The following is a 16,175-nucleotide window of genomic DNA, read 5'->3' on the forward strand; positions in this document are numbered from 1 at the left end:
TGCTGTAATTAAGGTAGCTAAGGGCTGACTCTTTTTCAGTTCGGAAACCCTTTAAAAAGCGCTAGCAGCCCAAGCTTCCTGCAGTAGCGTTAGTTCATGTTACGGTGTACTTGCTGTACTGTGAACACAGTCTTTAATTGCAAAATGGTAAAGGCTGCCTGGCAATTTGGTTTGTTGTGCAGAGCTGAATCTTATTATACCTGGTTCACTCTGTTAGCCGCAGAGGTCACAGTAGAGGTTCTGGCTGGGTTAGTCTTTTTTGAAAGCTGGTATCGCTTTAATGCAGACTGTTGTGCTTTAGTACATAATTATAGCTTTTGAGGGTTTTTTTGTTGTTTGTGGTGGGGTTTTTTTTTCTCCTTTTGAAGACAGCTAAAGGCTAAAGAGGTGGCAAAGTCCAAGAAAAACTGCCTGACTGTTTACAATTTATCCTGTGCTTACACGGCCTTTTAAATCCAAAGAAAATATGAAAATAGTAGAACTAACTTGATAACCTTGGAGTCCAAGGCAGCCAAGCGGTGTGCCACAATGAATATTGCCAACGCCTTCTCCTCCATCACTTTAGCAGCAGAGCACAGGCTGCAGTTTGCTTTCATGTGGAGGGGTGTCCAATAAATAACTGGCCTGGGGTGGAAGCACAAAGTTTACCTGCTTTTACCCTTCCTTTCCTCTTCCCCTCTCCCACTGGGCAGGGAGCAAGCAGCTGTGTGGTGCTGAGCTGCCCCCCAGGGTTAACCCCCAACAGGTGTGGGGAACCAGTCCTGCACTTTGCTTCCAAAAGCACAGCCCGAGTCCTCTTTCCTGCTGGGCAGATTTGGAAAGCTCAGTGAACACAGATGGGTTTTCACAGGAAAATGTTGTAGTTGAGCTTCAGAAGCAAAGTGAAGCTTTGTGTTTGTTTTGAGCAGATGACAGCCTGGCTATTCCTTACCAACATCCTTTATAGTTCCTTAGTCTAAAAAATTGCATGATTGTAATTACCATTTATATATCATGAAAGAAAAAAACCCGCAACATTTTAACTGGTGGAGAAGCAGCAGGATTGTAGACTCCATGTAAAATGCTAAACTTCCTGCAAGTTAATAGAAATAAAGGACTACACAAGTTTGACTTCCAAAACTACCAAACCAGAGCTGCTACCTATTCAAAGCAACATAAAAGTTCTGAAGTTACTATTTGCAAGGTTTCAAACTAAGTTCTAACAATGCACAGCTCCCACTAAAGTATCCTGTTAAGATTACATTCAGGACAAATGCATTTTGCAGTTTGATTTATGATCATAATTATTTTCAGTTAGCTAAGAAAAGCTGCGTGAAAGGATTCTGCATACAAAGGAATCACAGTCTCCATCCGATTTCTTGTTCTTGTGCAGCTACTGTGAATAAATCAAACTACAGCATGAGCTCAAATAACTCTTAACAGAATTGGGATAAGCACAGTTGTTACAGGAATGTATTTGCTGCTGAATCTGGAGCAAGAAATGTAGTTCTCAGAGGTGTTTTTTTTGGTTGTTTGGGGTTTTTTTGTTGGCATGAAATATAAGTCAGTAATTTTGCTCCTTATTGGAAGGATGCACTTCCAATGTGGAATATATTACCAGTTCCTATGAACATAATTACTTAAGTTAAATTCATTCCAGTTGGCTTAGCTGATTAAACAACTGTTTTGAAACTTGGATTCATCAGTAGTTAAAGTCTGTGATGGTATAATCCACTTAGCTTTGTAAAGTACAACTGGGTACACTGTAAGATTTTAAAGTTAATAATTTGGGGAAGACTCCATGGTAAATTAATTACAACAGACTCATAAGCAAAGCTGCAAAGTATGTTATTCCTTGAATTGTCTGACTTCTAAACAAAGTTTAACTTTTATATTTCTAGTACTTTACCTAACTGACCTTTAATATGATTGTTTTCTAATGGAGAACTCATCACAAAACATTAAAATTAAGTCTTGTTCAATGGCAGCTGCAAAAGATGATTTGCCCTTTTGTGAAATTCTGCACAATTTATACACAGCCTCACTGACCTTTTTGTAGCATAACCAATATATGACTTCTCTGACATTTAAAAATCAAGGTAGCAACAACACAGACTGTCTAAACCATACCTCCTCCTGAAAGCTTTATCATGTAAAATGTTAAGCAAAAATTAAGTCAGGAATTACAAACATGTATGAATATTAGAGTAACTCTATTGCAGTGCCCAAGTAAGGAATGTTGCTCCTTGGCATCCACACTTACTAAAGTGTTTTAAATTTGAAAAACAACTATCAGTCCATAAAAAGAATTTTCAAATACACTGGTTCCTCTCCAAATGCAGGGCACATCCTTTGGGTTGGGAGGAGGAGGAAGAGAAGTAGCTTTGCGCATCACTGCAAATTAAGGAGGTTCAAGTGATTAATTTGAGAAAAAGGATGTCTAGAAAGAATTTTAGAAGTACTCTGACTTACAGAAACACCCAATTTCTCTAAATGTACACAGCTGGGATGTTCACAGCATTTATAAATAAAAAAACTGAAATAGGTTGGCTTACATTATTTGCTTTTCTTTCATTGGCAATAGATACATGAAATCCTTGCTGATTTGTTTTGTTTGTTTGTTATCCTAGAGGCTGGGTCAGGCAGGAAAACATACTACCTGCTCTGAAACTCGCTGTCCATTTATTTTCTGAGAATTATCCTTTGTGTATTCCATGAGTGTGGGTAACCTTCTATCCATTCTCAAATACTAATATAAAATAAAGAACAAGCCTATGGCTTGTATACAAGTTTAAAAAAAAAAGGGGGGGGGGGGAGAAGATACAAAGGAAATAGATTTAAACTTTAGGCAGTTATTGCATCATTTAAAAAAACCCCAACCCTTACTGGTTCATGATTATCTTGTGAGGATACAAAGCAAAAAACCAGAGAGAGATACTGGATCTAATTTACTTTGAGAGATTTATTGCAATCTATTTTCACAATTTCATATAAAGCCTTTTTGTTAAGAATACTCTTCTTCTCACCTGCTTCTCTACCTGACACTCATGTAAATTAACAATTGGCTGGTTTCCTCCTGATTTTCATATTGCAAGCATCCAGTTATTTTAGCTTTGAGCCAATTCTGTAATTCAGAATATTCAACCTTGCTGACATAAGTTTAAAATGCAGAATTTTTATTGCATAATTTACTAAAATGTTTAGAAACATGATTCAGTTTACTGTGACACTAAGAATACTAACTCAAAGTATCACATTTTCATTAAAAATGTGCACAGTTGCCAATACAAAGACTCTTGATCTGTGAAAAAATTTTCTTTTAAATAAACAGCTAAGGATAAAAAAAAATATTGTGGCACTTTAGTAAACGAGATGGTTTTTTTTTTAATTGCATATTATAATGCTCAAATCAATAGACGTTCATCAGTAGCAGGGGATATGCTTGCAATCGTATCATATTTGCAGGGCAAATCATCTCAAACTTTCAAAAGCAGTTAATGTTAGGGTGTCAGTCGTTTGGGATCCCGTGGGAACATGGAGGTCTGACGAACATTATGCAGCCCTAGGTACAGCATGGTTACTCTTTCCAGCCCTACAACAAATGGAAAAAAAACGATCAGTATAGTCAGTCTTTTGTTTGAAACTCTTTGGAAGCTAAAGGTACTCTATACCTACAGCCAGCCTCACATAGTAGTGTGACCAAAGACTGAGATGTATGCATGAGCGTGTCCTAGTACAGAAAGGAGCTAGTACCAAAAATTAGTGATTTTATATACAGTGCCTTCTGCCACAATACAGACTTTATTTGGAACATGTATCAATAAGCAATGGTCCTAGAGACTCAACCCTGCTCTGAATCACTTTGGACTTTCAAGAACAGAAAATTGAAATGGGAGGTGGGTAATCTGGAGAACTGTATCTTGTATACAGTAACAGAAATATAGTCCAAACCAGTCATAACAGATTTGGAGTAAGAGACGTTAAGTGCCATAAGCAACTACAGTAAAAACCTACAGTTGAGAAATTTTATCCCAAACCCTCTACAGTACAAAAATGTAGATTCAGCAACACATACCCATGTAACTATCTCCTGGGATCTTTATGATAATAAATATTTCACCAGTCGTTGTGTTCTTTCCTTCTGAAATTTCAGAGGTTATGTGTGTACTGTGGAACATGGAAGGACTTTCTAATCCATGGGGCTACATGAGATGAAACCCAGATGCATACTAGTTTTCACATACTGTGCTCCTGTGTTAAGGTTTCCATCTGAAACAGCTAGAAACCAGTGTTAATTCTCACAGCATCTCCTGTTTGGCTGGTACTTGGCCTGACCTCTGGGATGTGCCATGAAGAGCATTTACTCTGCAGAAGAGATGTAGCTTTAACTTCCTTGATGTCAGTTCTGACTGGCCTAAATGATTTTGGGTCATCTGCAAATGCTGCATCTCCTCTGCTCACAAGTACTACATCATCATCGATGCTTACATCTTACAGGTGTTTAAAAACAATTGTCTCAACAGCATATTGCAGATCTAATGCATTTACTGAAGGCATACTTAGGAAGTTGTTCTGAGAACATGCTGAAAATGTACTAAATATACTTTACGAAAGTAAGGCAAATGCAGAAAGACTGAATCAAAGAAATTCTGTTTATTGATCAGGACCTACAAAGTGTCCTATTTCCACATGCATGAACAGATTTCATCCTGCTTATGAAAGCAATACACGTAACTGTGAATTGTTACCATTAAGATGCCTAAACCCTATTTTTTTTTCATTTTAATATGTAAAATACTCACGCCCAAGACATGAAGCCTCAATACCTTTCCTGAAAAAATTAGCATCAGCCAAACTGATCAGTGACATTCAGTCAAATCACTGAATAAACCAGGAGCAATCACTTATCTCTCCTCACTGCAGAACAGCTTCATCAAATGCACTGAGACTAGTGGCTTCTGTTATTACTGGGCTATGATAAATCCATACATAATACAGTGCTTTCTTGCTTCCTTAAGTCTTCCTCATTGGTCAAATTTGAAGGTGATGTGCCTGGCTAATAAATGGGCATTTTTTCTGGTGATCACCTACTTTTTAAACTTGCCAGACTGTGCCATTAATATTTTGCCTATTTATTTTACAATAATCCTTACATTTTACCTTATCTCTTTAAATTCTCCAGGATAAACAGCCCCACCCATTTATCTAACAAGGCTGCTTGAATTTTATATTGAACCCTGCTTGAGACTGAGCAGTTTAAATTAAGCTCAGGCTAACACAGAAAAAAAAAAAAAAAAAAAGAAAAAAAAACCCAAAACCCAGATACTCACCTATTCCACCACCTGCATGTGGAGGTGCACCAAAACGAAAGGAATCGATGTAAGCCTTTATTTTCTCTAAATCTAGAGAGGAAAAAGATATGTTTCTCACCTGCTTAATGAACCCCAAGCCAAACATAAAAGTGACTAGAGGACTGCAAACACAACAAAAAATTTACTGATTTAACTTACAAACTAACAGTGGGGTTTTTACTCATTGAACATATAAATTACCCAGGACTACCTAGAAATTATGACTGTAACAGTTTTGTTTTATAATTTTGTTAATAACTTAATCAGGGAAGAAATTCTAGACTTGAGTAAGAGCTAGGCCCAATTGTTCATTGTAACTTACGGAAAATGGTGACTTTTTGAATAAACTGCAGTGAGAAAGCGAAGCTTTAGCAACTATTTTCCCATCTTGCTACAGTGGGAGCTAATCCTTTTTTGCTACTGTGTACCTACCACTTCACTTTGCCATTCACTGAAAGCATAATTTTAATCTACATTTTACTCTTGTGATCTCCACCTATTTACTATTTTACCCTTCTATTACTTGGTGGCCTTGTCCCTGCCGAGACTTTTTTTTTTTTTTTTTAATTTCACCAACAGACTTTTCTTCCTTATTTGCTCTCAGTTCAAGATTTAAAAAGGACAGCCAACCAAGACTCTGCTAGAGTACTCTGTAAAAACTTTGTGAGAATACAGAGAGGCACAACCAAATGAAACTTGTTTGTCTACTCTCATTCTGTTGAAGGTTATTTCCTGAATTACATTCTCTCTAAAGTCCTCAGAAACAATTCCTTTTCATGAAGGTGTTGCTGGGAAACTAGCTAGTTTCTTAATACCACCACTCTAAAGTAAAATGGTTAAACAGAATTAGATGGATTCACATTAAGAATGAAACAGTACTGTGATTTTAGCACTACTGCCATACAACAAATTCTACCCCAAATTCTTCCTCTAAAGGAAACAAATCCAATCATGATTTATATTCTTTTAAATTCAGCTTCACGTTGTTTGACTTGTTACCAATGCCGTGATGCTGGGCTCTTTCTGTCAGCAGCTGAGGATCGTGAATTCTCTGAGCTCCGGACAAGATCTCTTCCCCTCTCATGAACATATCGTAAGAGTTAGAGTTTTTCTGGAAAAACAAAAATGAGTTTATTTCCCACTTAGAGCTGTTCCATCCTTAGGCGGCAAATATGCACCTCTCAAGTTCACTTATGATATCCAAAGTCATGCATTAAGAGTGCAATATATTCGGAGTCCGCCCGGGAATTACAGCCCCTTTGCTCCTATCATTACACTGGAGTTGATTTAAAAAACTGAAGCTGATCCACACGCCCTTTGAAAAACCATTACACTTGCATGTAGTTATCCCAGCAAAAGATCCTCTAAAGATATTTACCCTGGATTTAGGAATAAACTGAGGAATTTCTAACAATGTAAAAAAAGCATTGTTTCTGTTAAAGTGCCTGTTGCCGTAGAAAAATGTTTTTGCCTCTTTTCAGTGATGGCAGCAGTGCTCTGACCATGAAGATCTCTTCACAAAGATCTCCCAGTTTTAGCTAGATTTGTTTCTTGGTATGTTTTCACCAGTGAACTGTAACTGTAAACACTTTACAAGTCATGTAACACTGACCTAATCTTGTTATCAGAATTTTAATTATAACAGCAGATCATATAAATATACTTTATCTATTTTGTCAAGTTATCCCTACAGGGAATAATTTAAACTACAAAAAAAAAAAAAAAAAAACAACCTATTGACAACAACAAAGAATTTTACTTACAGGGTTTACTGGGTCTGGCATTGTATAAAAAGGCCTCACAGCAAGAGGATATTTGTCAAGAATATAGAAGTCCGTGTCATACTGAAAGAAGGTAATTTGAAACAGTTAGTACAAGAGAAAATGATGTAAAGAACAAATTACAAGAAGACACAACCAGTGCATCCTTGAAACAAAATAAAGATCTAAATAACTTTCCCCAAATTTGACAGTATTATCTTAAAAAGTAATAAAGTGGTGTATTATTTTGTTCAGTTTTCCAAAACTACTTCTAGTATAAACTTATAAATGTTCAGCAGTAAAATGTCTTGCTGTAGTAACAGGTACTCATTTTTTTCCCCAAAGATCTTGTGTTCTCCTATAGATTTAGTTAGAATCTGGTTTGGTTTTTTCCATTATTATCATCAAAACTGGTTTTGGAACATTCTATCCTGTTTGGTGTGCTCAGTATAACAGATGATAGAAATAAATATGAAAGATTGAAAATCGTTTGAAACAGCTTATTAATGATAAAGACAAAACTGTCAGTAGATTAAATAAATGCAGCAGCAAAATGGGAATGCAGACAATTAAAAAATGCTTATGCTGATCACAAACTCTTCACAACTTCTGCATGTTCCGAGATACTGTATTCTCAATCAGAGTGTAAAAATTTGTTTTACATGAAGTAGGCATTTATACCAACCCAATGACTCCATGACATCAGGTTTCAGATTCAGTGACTATTTATTCTAAAATAATTGTTACCTTTTCCTTTACCAGGCGTCCCAGAAGCTTTTCATTAGGTGTGCTGAAAAAGATTATCACCATTAAAATTAAGTGATTTAAACTTGTCCTTATTATATACTTCATAAAGCTAAAAAGATTTCAAGCTACAGATCTGCTGCACCCTGCCCTTTAGAAAATCCAGTACTTGTTTCTGAATGTTTTGGATTGTGCAGACAGAAATTTCAGAAATAAAGTATATTTATTTTTGTTCCTAAATGTTTTGTATTGGTCCTAGAAATCCTTTAAATTAACTGATATCTTAAGATATTCCTGCTTTTAATGTAACTACTTCCTAGTCATCAGATTCTGATTACTGAAGAATTGTGTACTCTACTTCCTATCAGCATATACCTTATGCAGCCATTTCTTCTTAGGCACAATAAGTGAGAAACACCATAAGCAGTTGCTAAGGAAGTTATTTTGCTCTAGCAAACTCTTATGATTGAAACTTCTTTAATGTGCAGATCGTTTAACTGTAAAATCACACATTATCCTAATGGATATAATATGGGAAAGGACAGAAAAGTTTTAATTTATTAAGTGTCATTAGAGAAGTTTATATACAGTTAATTAAACCCATCTTTCAGTAAATCAATGGGAATGCAATCATGACTGCTTAATCATTTTCCTGGAAAGAAGAAATAGGAAGGTGTTACTGAAAAAAAAGTCCTTAAGACTGAAGAATCTTTTTGTTTAATCCTATTCAAAAACATGTGACAATTCACATGAAGGACTGCAATTGTTAGAAAAACAAATGCTTCTTATCCTTAGAAGGTTGAAGTTACTCTCACTTTATGTTGTAAGTTATTTTCTATTGGATTTCAGACTTTATATGTATAGTCTATGTTGGAAGAAAGGACTATTTTCATATCCATGTATTTATCAAGAGATCTGGATATGAGTACCGCTTATTTCTCTAAAAGCTTGTGGTTCCTTCTTGAGGGCTGTCAGTTGCACAGTACAAAACTGGCACTTGACTACCACTTTCACAAGGCTCTGACACATTTTTGTACTGCCAAAGTACCTCAGATCTTCTTCATCACCCATTTCAACACCAGCCTCTCTAAGCATGGCCACAGCTTCACGGTATTCCAGCCTCAGAGTTGGCTCCAAAAACTTAAATGGCTCACACGGGAACTGTTTGTTCACTGTCTGAATTTCAGTTTGGAATCTATATAGGAGTAACAAGAACAGAAGCAAAATAAAAAACAATCAAGAAATGTATTCTTCTTGCATCCAATAATGATTTTGCAATGGCAATAAAATTTTGCCACAAGAGGTCCCTCTTGCAACATAAAAAACTTTTACAGCGACTTCTGGACAAATTCTGTACAATCCTAATGAAATGTTTCATGTAAGTTAATGCATCTACTTCAGTGATATACATGTTAATATTTTACTAATACTTCTGTTCTATTCCTTTTGTAAGAAATAAATGACTAGGTCAAATTTTCACAGTGAAGACATTGAGAAATCATCCCTTTGATTTTTAATATTTACCTGGGTTCTTCTTTGATTTGGGTAATATCCTATTTCAAATACAAAAGAGAAATTTCCTTCTAGCAGATGAAAAGATTTGCATTTCTGCTGTCAAGATAGTCTAATTTGTAAGTAAATGAAAAACACTTCCTAAACTTCTGGCCTGGCTTTTTAATGAGTTAGACTGTGAATAATGGAAAATCATCTTTGCTGCTTTCATAGCAGAGATGCAGGCTGTTACAATAAATTTGATTCAGAAAAACTTTCTTAGATAGTAAATATTAATTTCAAAATAGAACAATCAGTCTACCTGTAGTGGCACAAAAAGAAGGATGTTTTAAATTAATGATGGATGATTTCTGTTAGGAAGTCCATTCAACAGTAAACAAGTTTTCTTAGTGCAAGCTAGCATACTCTAGGAGATGCAAGTCAGGCTCAAAATAGTTTACTGGCCTATGGCTTGAATGAACTTTAAGAGTCAGGAACAAAGAAATAGTTAAGAGCAAAGCAAAAATGTTTGACATTCTGTTGTAAATCAGATTACTAATGATTATCTGACAAGCTGAGGATAAAATGCTTACCCATTTCATACCACAGTGCAAGAAATCTCCAACAAACAAAGTTGCTCATGAAATGGAAAATGCTTTTGTTACCTTTCCTGAAGTCCCTTGAATATCTGCACCAAGGTATCTGCAATCTCATCTACCACTTCATGATAGTGATAGTTAAAAGCCATTTCAATATCCAGACCAACAAACTCAGTCAGGTGTCTGTGTGTATTGGAATCCTCAGCTCTAAATACTGTAAAATTAAACAACAGAAATTCTAACTGACTTGAAATTATCATTCCATTTTGAAAAATAACACTGACAATCAATCACATCAGCATTTGGATCAGGCAGACAATGCTGTCTTTAGACATGACAATTCTCACTGAAAAACAAAAAGAAAACTAGCTGCCTCAGAGCATCATTTATAACAACAGTGACAGCATTATTGTAGCTATGGTGCTCAAAGATACAAGACAGACAAGACCTGTAGAGAGGCAGTATCTCTTGTCAGACCAACAGACAGAAGTGGAAAAAACAGACAAGTTTCCAGGCACATACGAACATTCATATATGAAAACTGCCTTTTTCAAAGGAAATCAACTTGTGCATGTGTGTGTGTTCTGTGGGTTTGGGGTTTTTGCAGATAGATGAGTCTAATATAAACAGATCTTCTTATAAACCATGGCTGATTTGTTAGTAATTAACAAGAAATTTAAGATCTTCTGAATTACTTGCATTTTTATTTTACAATCTGTTACTGACTTGTTCTCCAGCATTTCCAGCTTATGTATCTTTAAACCTGTCTTTGAAGTCTTAGAAAAAAAATGCTGTATTACCATCTAAAGAGGCCATGTCCTATCAGCTTTTGAGAAAGAGAGCACGAGACTGGAAATTACTAATTTTTTATTATTTACTGACAGCCCAGTTAAACATATGCATTTTCTAAATAAAGTTGTTTGGTACATACACAAAACCAAGGGATAAGTATATGTTAATATGCAATCTGAAGCACATAAAACCTAGCTTGCCTATTTTAACTGCTTACTACTGGGCAACTAAAGGCAACTAGGCAACTGCTGGGCATGGTTAATAGGAAACTATGGCTTCAGTAACCACAGCGTTGTTCCATGTTTTACTAACTTCATCATATCATCAATTTCCAATGCAACTCTATTCCTTCTCCTCACAGAACAGCAGACACTGGAGAAGAGTAGTCCATGCTTATTTCAGCGTTTTAGTTTTGTTCCAGCAACTTCTCTATCAACTTTACTCTCATTAGTCGCCCCAACTGAAATTTGTGTTTGGTAAGTGAAACTATATTAAGTGAAACCATTCAAAGCTTTCAGTGTGCGTGTTATCCTATTTGAACCACAGCTGCTAAAAGCCATCACTGCACACTTCATACTGTGGATAAACCAACACTTTTCTTACCTGGCCCAACGCAAAAAACCTTTTCAAAGTCAGCACATATACACATCTGCTTGTACAGCTGTGGGGACTGAGCCAGGTAGGCACTGCTTTTGAAGTATGATACAGTAAACACATTGGCTCCTCCTTCACTGGCAGCTGAAAAGCAAATCCTTGCAGTAATTATTAAAATAAAAATGTAAAAAATAAATCAGAGGTAGAGTTATAGACTATTGGTCTTACGTTTACAGATCAGGACATTTTTTTCTTTGAAGTATATTAAAGGAAAAAGATATAATTTGCATCCATTAATGCTAAGGGAAGTTTTGCAGCTCAGGACTGTCGCACATAGTCTTGCAAATCTGCAAATTTAGTTGGGGTAGTTTAAAATGTTACTATTCCCACCCGTCCGTCATCTTAGAGAGAGAACAGCAGAGAATGCATGCTTGTACCACCACATCTACTTGCAGCCCAACACCGCTGTGGAAACCAGTCTTTATCAGTGACGTAGGCTTCCACGGGTTAACTGCAGAGGCTGAGATGAAAGCGCATATCCTGTTTTGCCAGGACCATCCTCTCTAACTGCAGGCATCTCTCTCAGAGCCAAAACTAGATTTACCAGAGGACATCTGCCAAAGGTATAAAGCTTTTTCTCAGTTTGAGGCAGTTTTTGTAGACAGTTACCTTGAGAGAATAGGAACCAAGAACACATGTATTTGAATCCTTTACTGCAAACTGCCTACCAAAACTATTAGCTGAGTCACTTTACCTTTCCATTTCCCAGTGCGTGGTATGAGAGTTATAGTTGCCTAACTTGCTAACAAAAGCATGCCAGCGTGAAAGATTAGTTAATAATCTGTAAAAGTTCTAATGTTTAGATAATTCTAGGTAAAGTACCAATTATTATTGTTACTAACCATTCCACTGAGATTAATGTTTCTTTTCTTTCATTACCACTACTCCCACTGAAATGGTTTCAGAGAGTATTTTTTAATATAGGTAACTTTAAAAATCTCAAATCTTAGACTAGCTATGAGATTTAAATCGACTTAACTTGGTTATTTTTACAAAATATGATCTCATCCAAACAATAGGATGCTTGCTTGCTTGCTTTCAGTGGTACACTGCACAGTAAGAATAGCACACTTCCTCACAGGTCCTACGTAAATAAACTACTTGGGAGTCTTTAGTAATTCATGCTGTTTCAACTGCCTCTCCAGGAAAAAAGTCATCTTATAGTTCAGTGATACTTTCCGTGTTCAAAGAATAGTTGATTACATGTATTTTGTTAAAAAGCCCTTTTTTAATCTCAATCAAGAGCTGTCTTCAAAAATATAGACAGAAGTATAAAATTCAGTAGGCAAAATGTATACATATAACGAATGCACATACAATGAGAATACTATAGAAATTCTGCCCTACATTTTCCATGCCGTATGTCTTAGCAACATCAACAAAACCTCAAAGAACACCAATAAGATGTAAGAAAAACATCCACCAGTAAATCAAGTAATTTGACTTTTGAAAACAATACAGCAGGTCAACAACAGAACTAGAAGCAAAATCTACATTTCTAGACTTTTAGTTGGGCTGAAGCTGTTGCGCCACACTTTCAGAAAAATGATCTACCACCTTCTATTCAGCCATATGCTCATTGCTAAAGAAGTGACATCATATTTTAATTTATACCACAATATGTTTGTTGTAACTTCTTTATGGTGGAAGTGGCTTTTATTCTAAATTAGTTTTTTTGATACTGGGAATGGAACTGGCAGTGCTCAACATTGAGAACACTGATTTGAAGAACAATGCATGTGATCAGACATCTGTATTTAACCAAATTAAAACTTTACATGCACTGCAGAGTACATAAATCAGGTGTATATGTAATATTTGTCTTGTCATTCTTTTAACATCCAGAGTCAGGAGAAGAGTAAAGAACAACTTTGATACCTGCTAGAAGTTTGCTATGTTGCATCTAAATTAGAAATAGAACTTTATCTTTTTGAAATAAAAACTTACTAAATTTTTGGCAGATAGGAACGCTGAGCAGCTGTAAAGGAAGCAGATCTATAGCTGCTGGATCACATATACAATACCTGAAATGATTTTGGGAGTCTGAATTTCCACAAATCCCTTGTGAATAAGTGTTTCTCGGAAAAGCTGACAAATACCAGACTGAAGGCAGAAGATTGCCTGACTAGTGGACGTCTATAAGAAGAAGATAAAATAATGAATCCGAAGTTAGTTTTTCCTGACTCTGTTACTTTTTCTGGACAGCTGGAAGGATGAATCTCTTCTCTTAGGAACACTTGATTATTGTATTTGCCTAAACAGAGAAAAGTAATTGTTTATTACGCAAAAAGAAACAGCAAAGGAAACAAGAGAAACTCCTTATTTCAATTTATGGCATATTCAGTTATAAAGGAGGCACTATGGTCAATTCTACATTTAAAGAATCACTGATTTATGAGATGTGCTTCTGCAAATAAAGGTTTTATAGTAAGAAATTGAATAAAAACACTAAACCCATTTAAAAAAAGTTTTCAGCACACTGAACTAGAACAGCTGCAGTAATATACAGTGCATGATAAAAGCAAAGCCCTCAATAACTTAAATAAAGCAGATATGCTTGTGTCTATTAAAGGCTACCAAATACAATATTTTTCATGTAAAAACACAGCCATGTGTTAACCACATACAACACTGCCCTAAAAACATCCCCAAACCAAGGTCTAAACTCCTAGCATTTAAAACAGTCCACGTAACACCTGATCATATGAACTGCAGTTCTTCTGTCTGTAAAATTTACTCCAAAAGTACATTTAGATGAAAGCAAAAGTAGATCTGGCTGAATTTATCATCTTCTGTTTGTTTATGTACATGCCACAGTCAAGCTACTTATCTGCTTAGCAAATCCTCCACTAAATGTTCCTGTAACACTCTTGAGCTTTAGCATGAAGCAAAAAAAATAACCCTTAGCGAATGCTGAAAACACTACAGTACATCGACACTGAACCCATATCTGATTTTGTGCTTGCAGTGTTTTAAGAGCTGACAGTTAGCAACTTAGAAGCGTATATAAAACCCAACGAATTCTTGCAAACAACTAAGAGAACAGTTCTTTACGACAATCTGCGTCATAGCACTGTTTACTTCTCCTTTCTGAAAGGTACCCAACTTTTCAGTTAGGGTAAGAGCAGCCTTGTGGGCTTTTTCACATGACTCCTACCAAACCACAAAACAAAAAACCCCCAACCAAAACAAATCATATAAGCACCCAAATTTAGACAGTCAGTCAGTAGATACGTTGAAATAAAGCTGCATCCATCATTTCTGCAAGATAAAGATATCACTTCACTGAAAAACAAAAACAGATCTGCAGTAATTTGGAGCTATTTGCAATTTTAGCTGACCGATATAGTATCTCAGGAGTGTAAGTGGTTAAGACTAGTAAATAATAGCTAGCAGCTCTCACTGTCTGATAGCATTAACCACAGCCGCTACTCCCACTACTTTCAAAATGAAGGAAATGAGGTTTTGAGCAACAGTTACAAAAGTACCCTCAAACTTTTTCACATGGTTCTCCCAGAATCAGACATACGCTAAGACTTTGCCTGAGTTCTGGGCATAATTTAACAGCCTTGCATCAAAGCACTGGGATGCTTCAAAGGGATTTTTTTTTTCCTGAACCATCTCATACTTAGAAGGTGAAAGACATTTTCCAAGAGATGACAACTTAAACAGTCACATTTGGGTTTACCAATACAGTTTTTGATAAACTAGACAAATTTCTAAAAATGCTAAGAGACAAAATGTTTAACATTCATTTAAAGCAGGACAGCAACAATGCCTCCTCTACCCTTCTGATGAACCAACACCAGTTTCATGCCACAGCAGGTAAGAATACAGTCCTAAGTCATACAGTCCTAGGAAAAAGAAAAATGGTTGCTAAATCCAATGTGAAAGCAATTACTTGGTCTGACCTAGAAGTGTGCACAAAACCACAGCCAGTCAATAACCAACACAGTTCTCCACTAACAATAGTTCATTAGGTAGTAACTAGTCCTGGCTTTAGTGAGGATGCAGAGCAAAGACCCTGTCTTCCTAATCCCATCTATAATGATAAATCATGGTTAAAAAATAGCATTTCTGAAAGCAGCCAAATACATAGATCTGGACACTGAAGCTTTTATTTAACTCCAGACCAAGGAAAGAACAAGCAGCAATTCTCCATACCTGAAATTAGATCTGACAAGACCACTCTTCTTTCTACCAAAGGTAGCTGAGTTTCAGTGCCCATTCATTCAGAGACTGCCAACAGGGATAACTGTTGAGAATTTGTGATACTGCAGTCTCCTTGTAAGAATTAAACAGACCAACAAGACATTTGAGATAAGCTCCTAAAGAACTGCAACTGTCAATGTGCAGTGGAGTCAAACAGATGACCTCAAAAGTTTTATGTGCCACTACAACTTTCCAAAAATTTTAAAGATGATTCTGTATCTACACATGGAGCAAAACTTTTTAGATTTAACTACATCCTTTGCACTAGTATAATGTTCAGGACAAAAAGAGAGTGAATTTATCTGAAGAAAATAATTTAAGCTGTTATCCTGTCTTTAACTGGGATGCTGATATGTGTATTACCATGTTTGGTACAATGGTAGGTAATACAGATACCATTTGAGCTAACACACTTAGGTACAACAGGGCAAACTACAGACAGAGACAGCTATCAAAATGAATTGATTTTTACCTTTGCCTTAAGAAAGATTTTGCCATGGCATTCTTTTCCTGTAATGTTCACTCTAATATGAATTCTTCCACATATGTATTGACAAACTATCTTACTGAGACTATGGCAAAGACAGTAAATA

General features: G+C 36.0%; 1 protein-coding gene across 2 annotated transcripts in view; it reads right to left on the minus strand.

The window, feature by feature from the left end:
* Positions 1 to 2,921: 2,921 nt before the first annotated feature.
* DARS1 (aspartyl-tRNA synthetase 1) overlaps positions 2,922 to 16,175 on the minus strand; it is a 42,179-nt gene continuing 28,925 nt past the window's right edge. For both annotated transcript variants that reach the window (XM_049809817.1, XM_049809824.1), the window contains 9 exons: positions 13,395 to 13,506; positions 11,320 to 11,454; positions 9,991 to 10,138; positions 8,883 to 9,029; positions 7,838 to 7,880; positions 7,094 to 7,174; positions 6,330 to 6,441; positions 5,310 to 5,381; positions 2,922 to 3,571 (listed from right to left, as the gene is read on the minus strand). In XM_049809817.1, coding sequence (XP_049665774.1) covers positions 3,480 to 3,571; positions 5,310 to 5,381; positions 6,330 to 6,441; positions 7,094 to 7,174; positions 7,838 to 7,880; positions 8,883 to 9,029; positions 9,991 to 10,138; positions 11,320 to 11,454; positions 13,395 to 13,506 — 942 coding nt within the window. In that variant the 3' untranslated portion in view covers positions 2,922 to 3,479. The remainder of the gene's footprint in view (positions 3,572 to 5,309; positions 5,382 to 6,329; positions 6,442 to 7,093; positions 7,175 to 7,837; positions 7,881 to 8,882; positions 9,030 to 9,990; positions 10,139 to 11,319; positions 11,455 to 13,394; positions 13,507 to 16,175) is intronic.

Source organism: Accipiter gentilis, chromosome 1, assembly GCF_929443795.1.
Source record: "Accipiter gentilis chromosome 1, bAccGen1.1, whole genome shotgun sequence".
NCBI classification, from domain to species: domain Eukaryota; kingdom Metazoa; phylum Chordata; class Aves; order Accipitriformes; family Accipitridae; genus Astur; species Astur gentilis.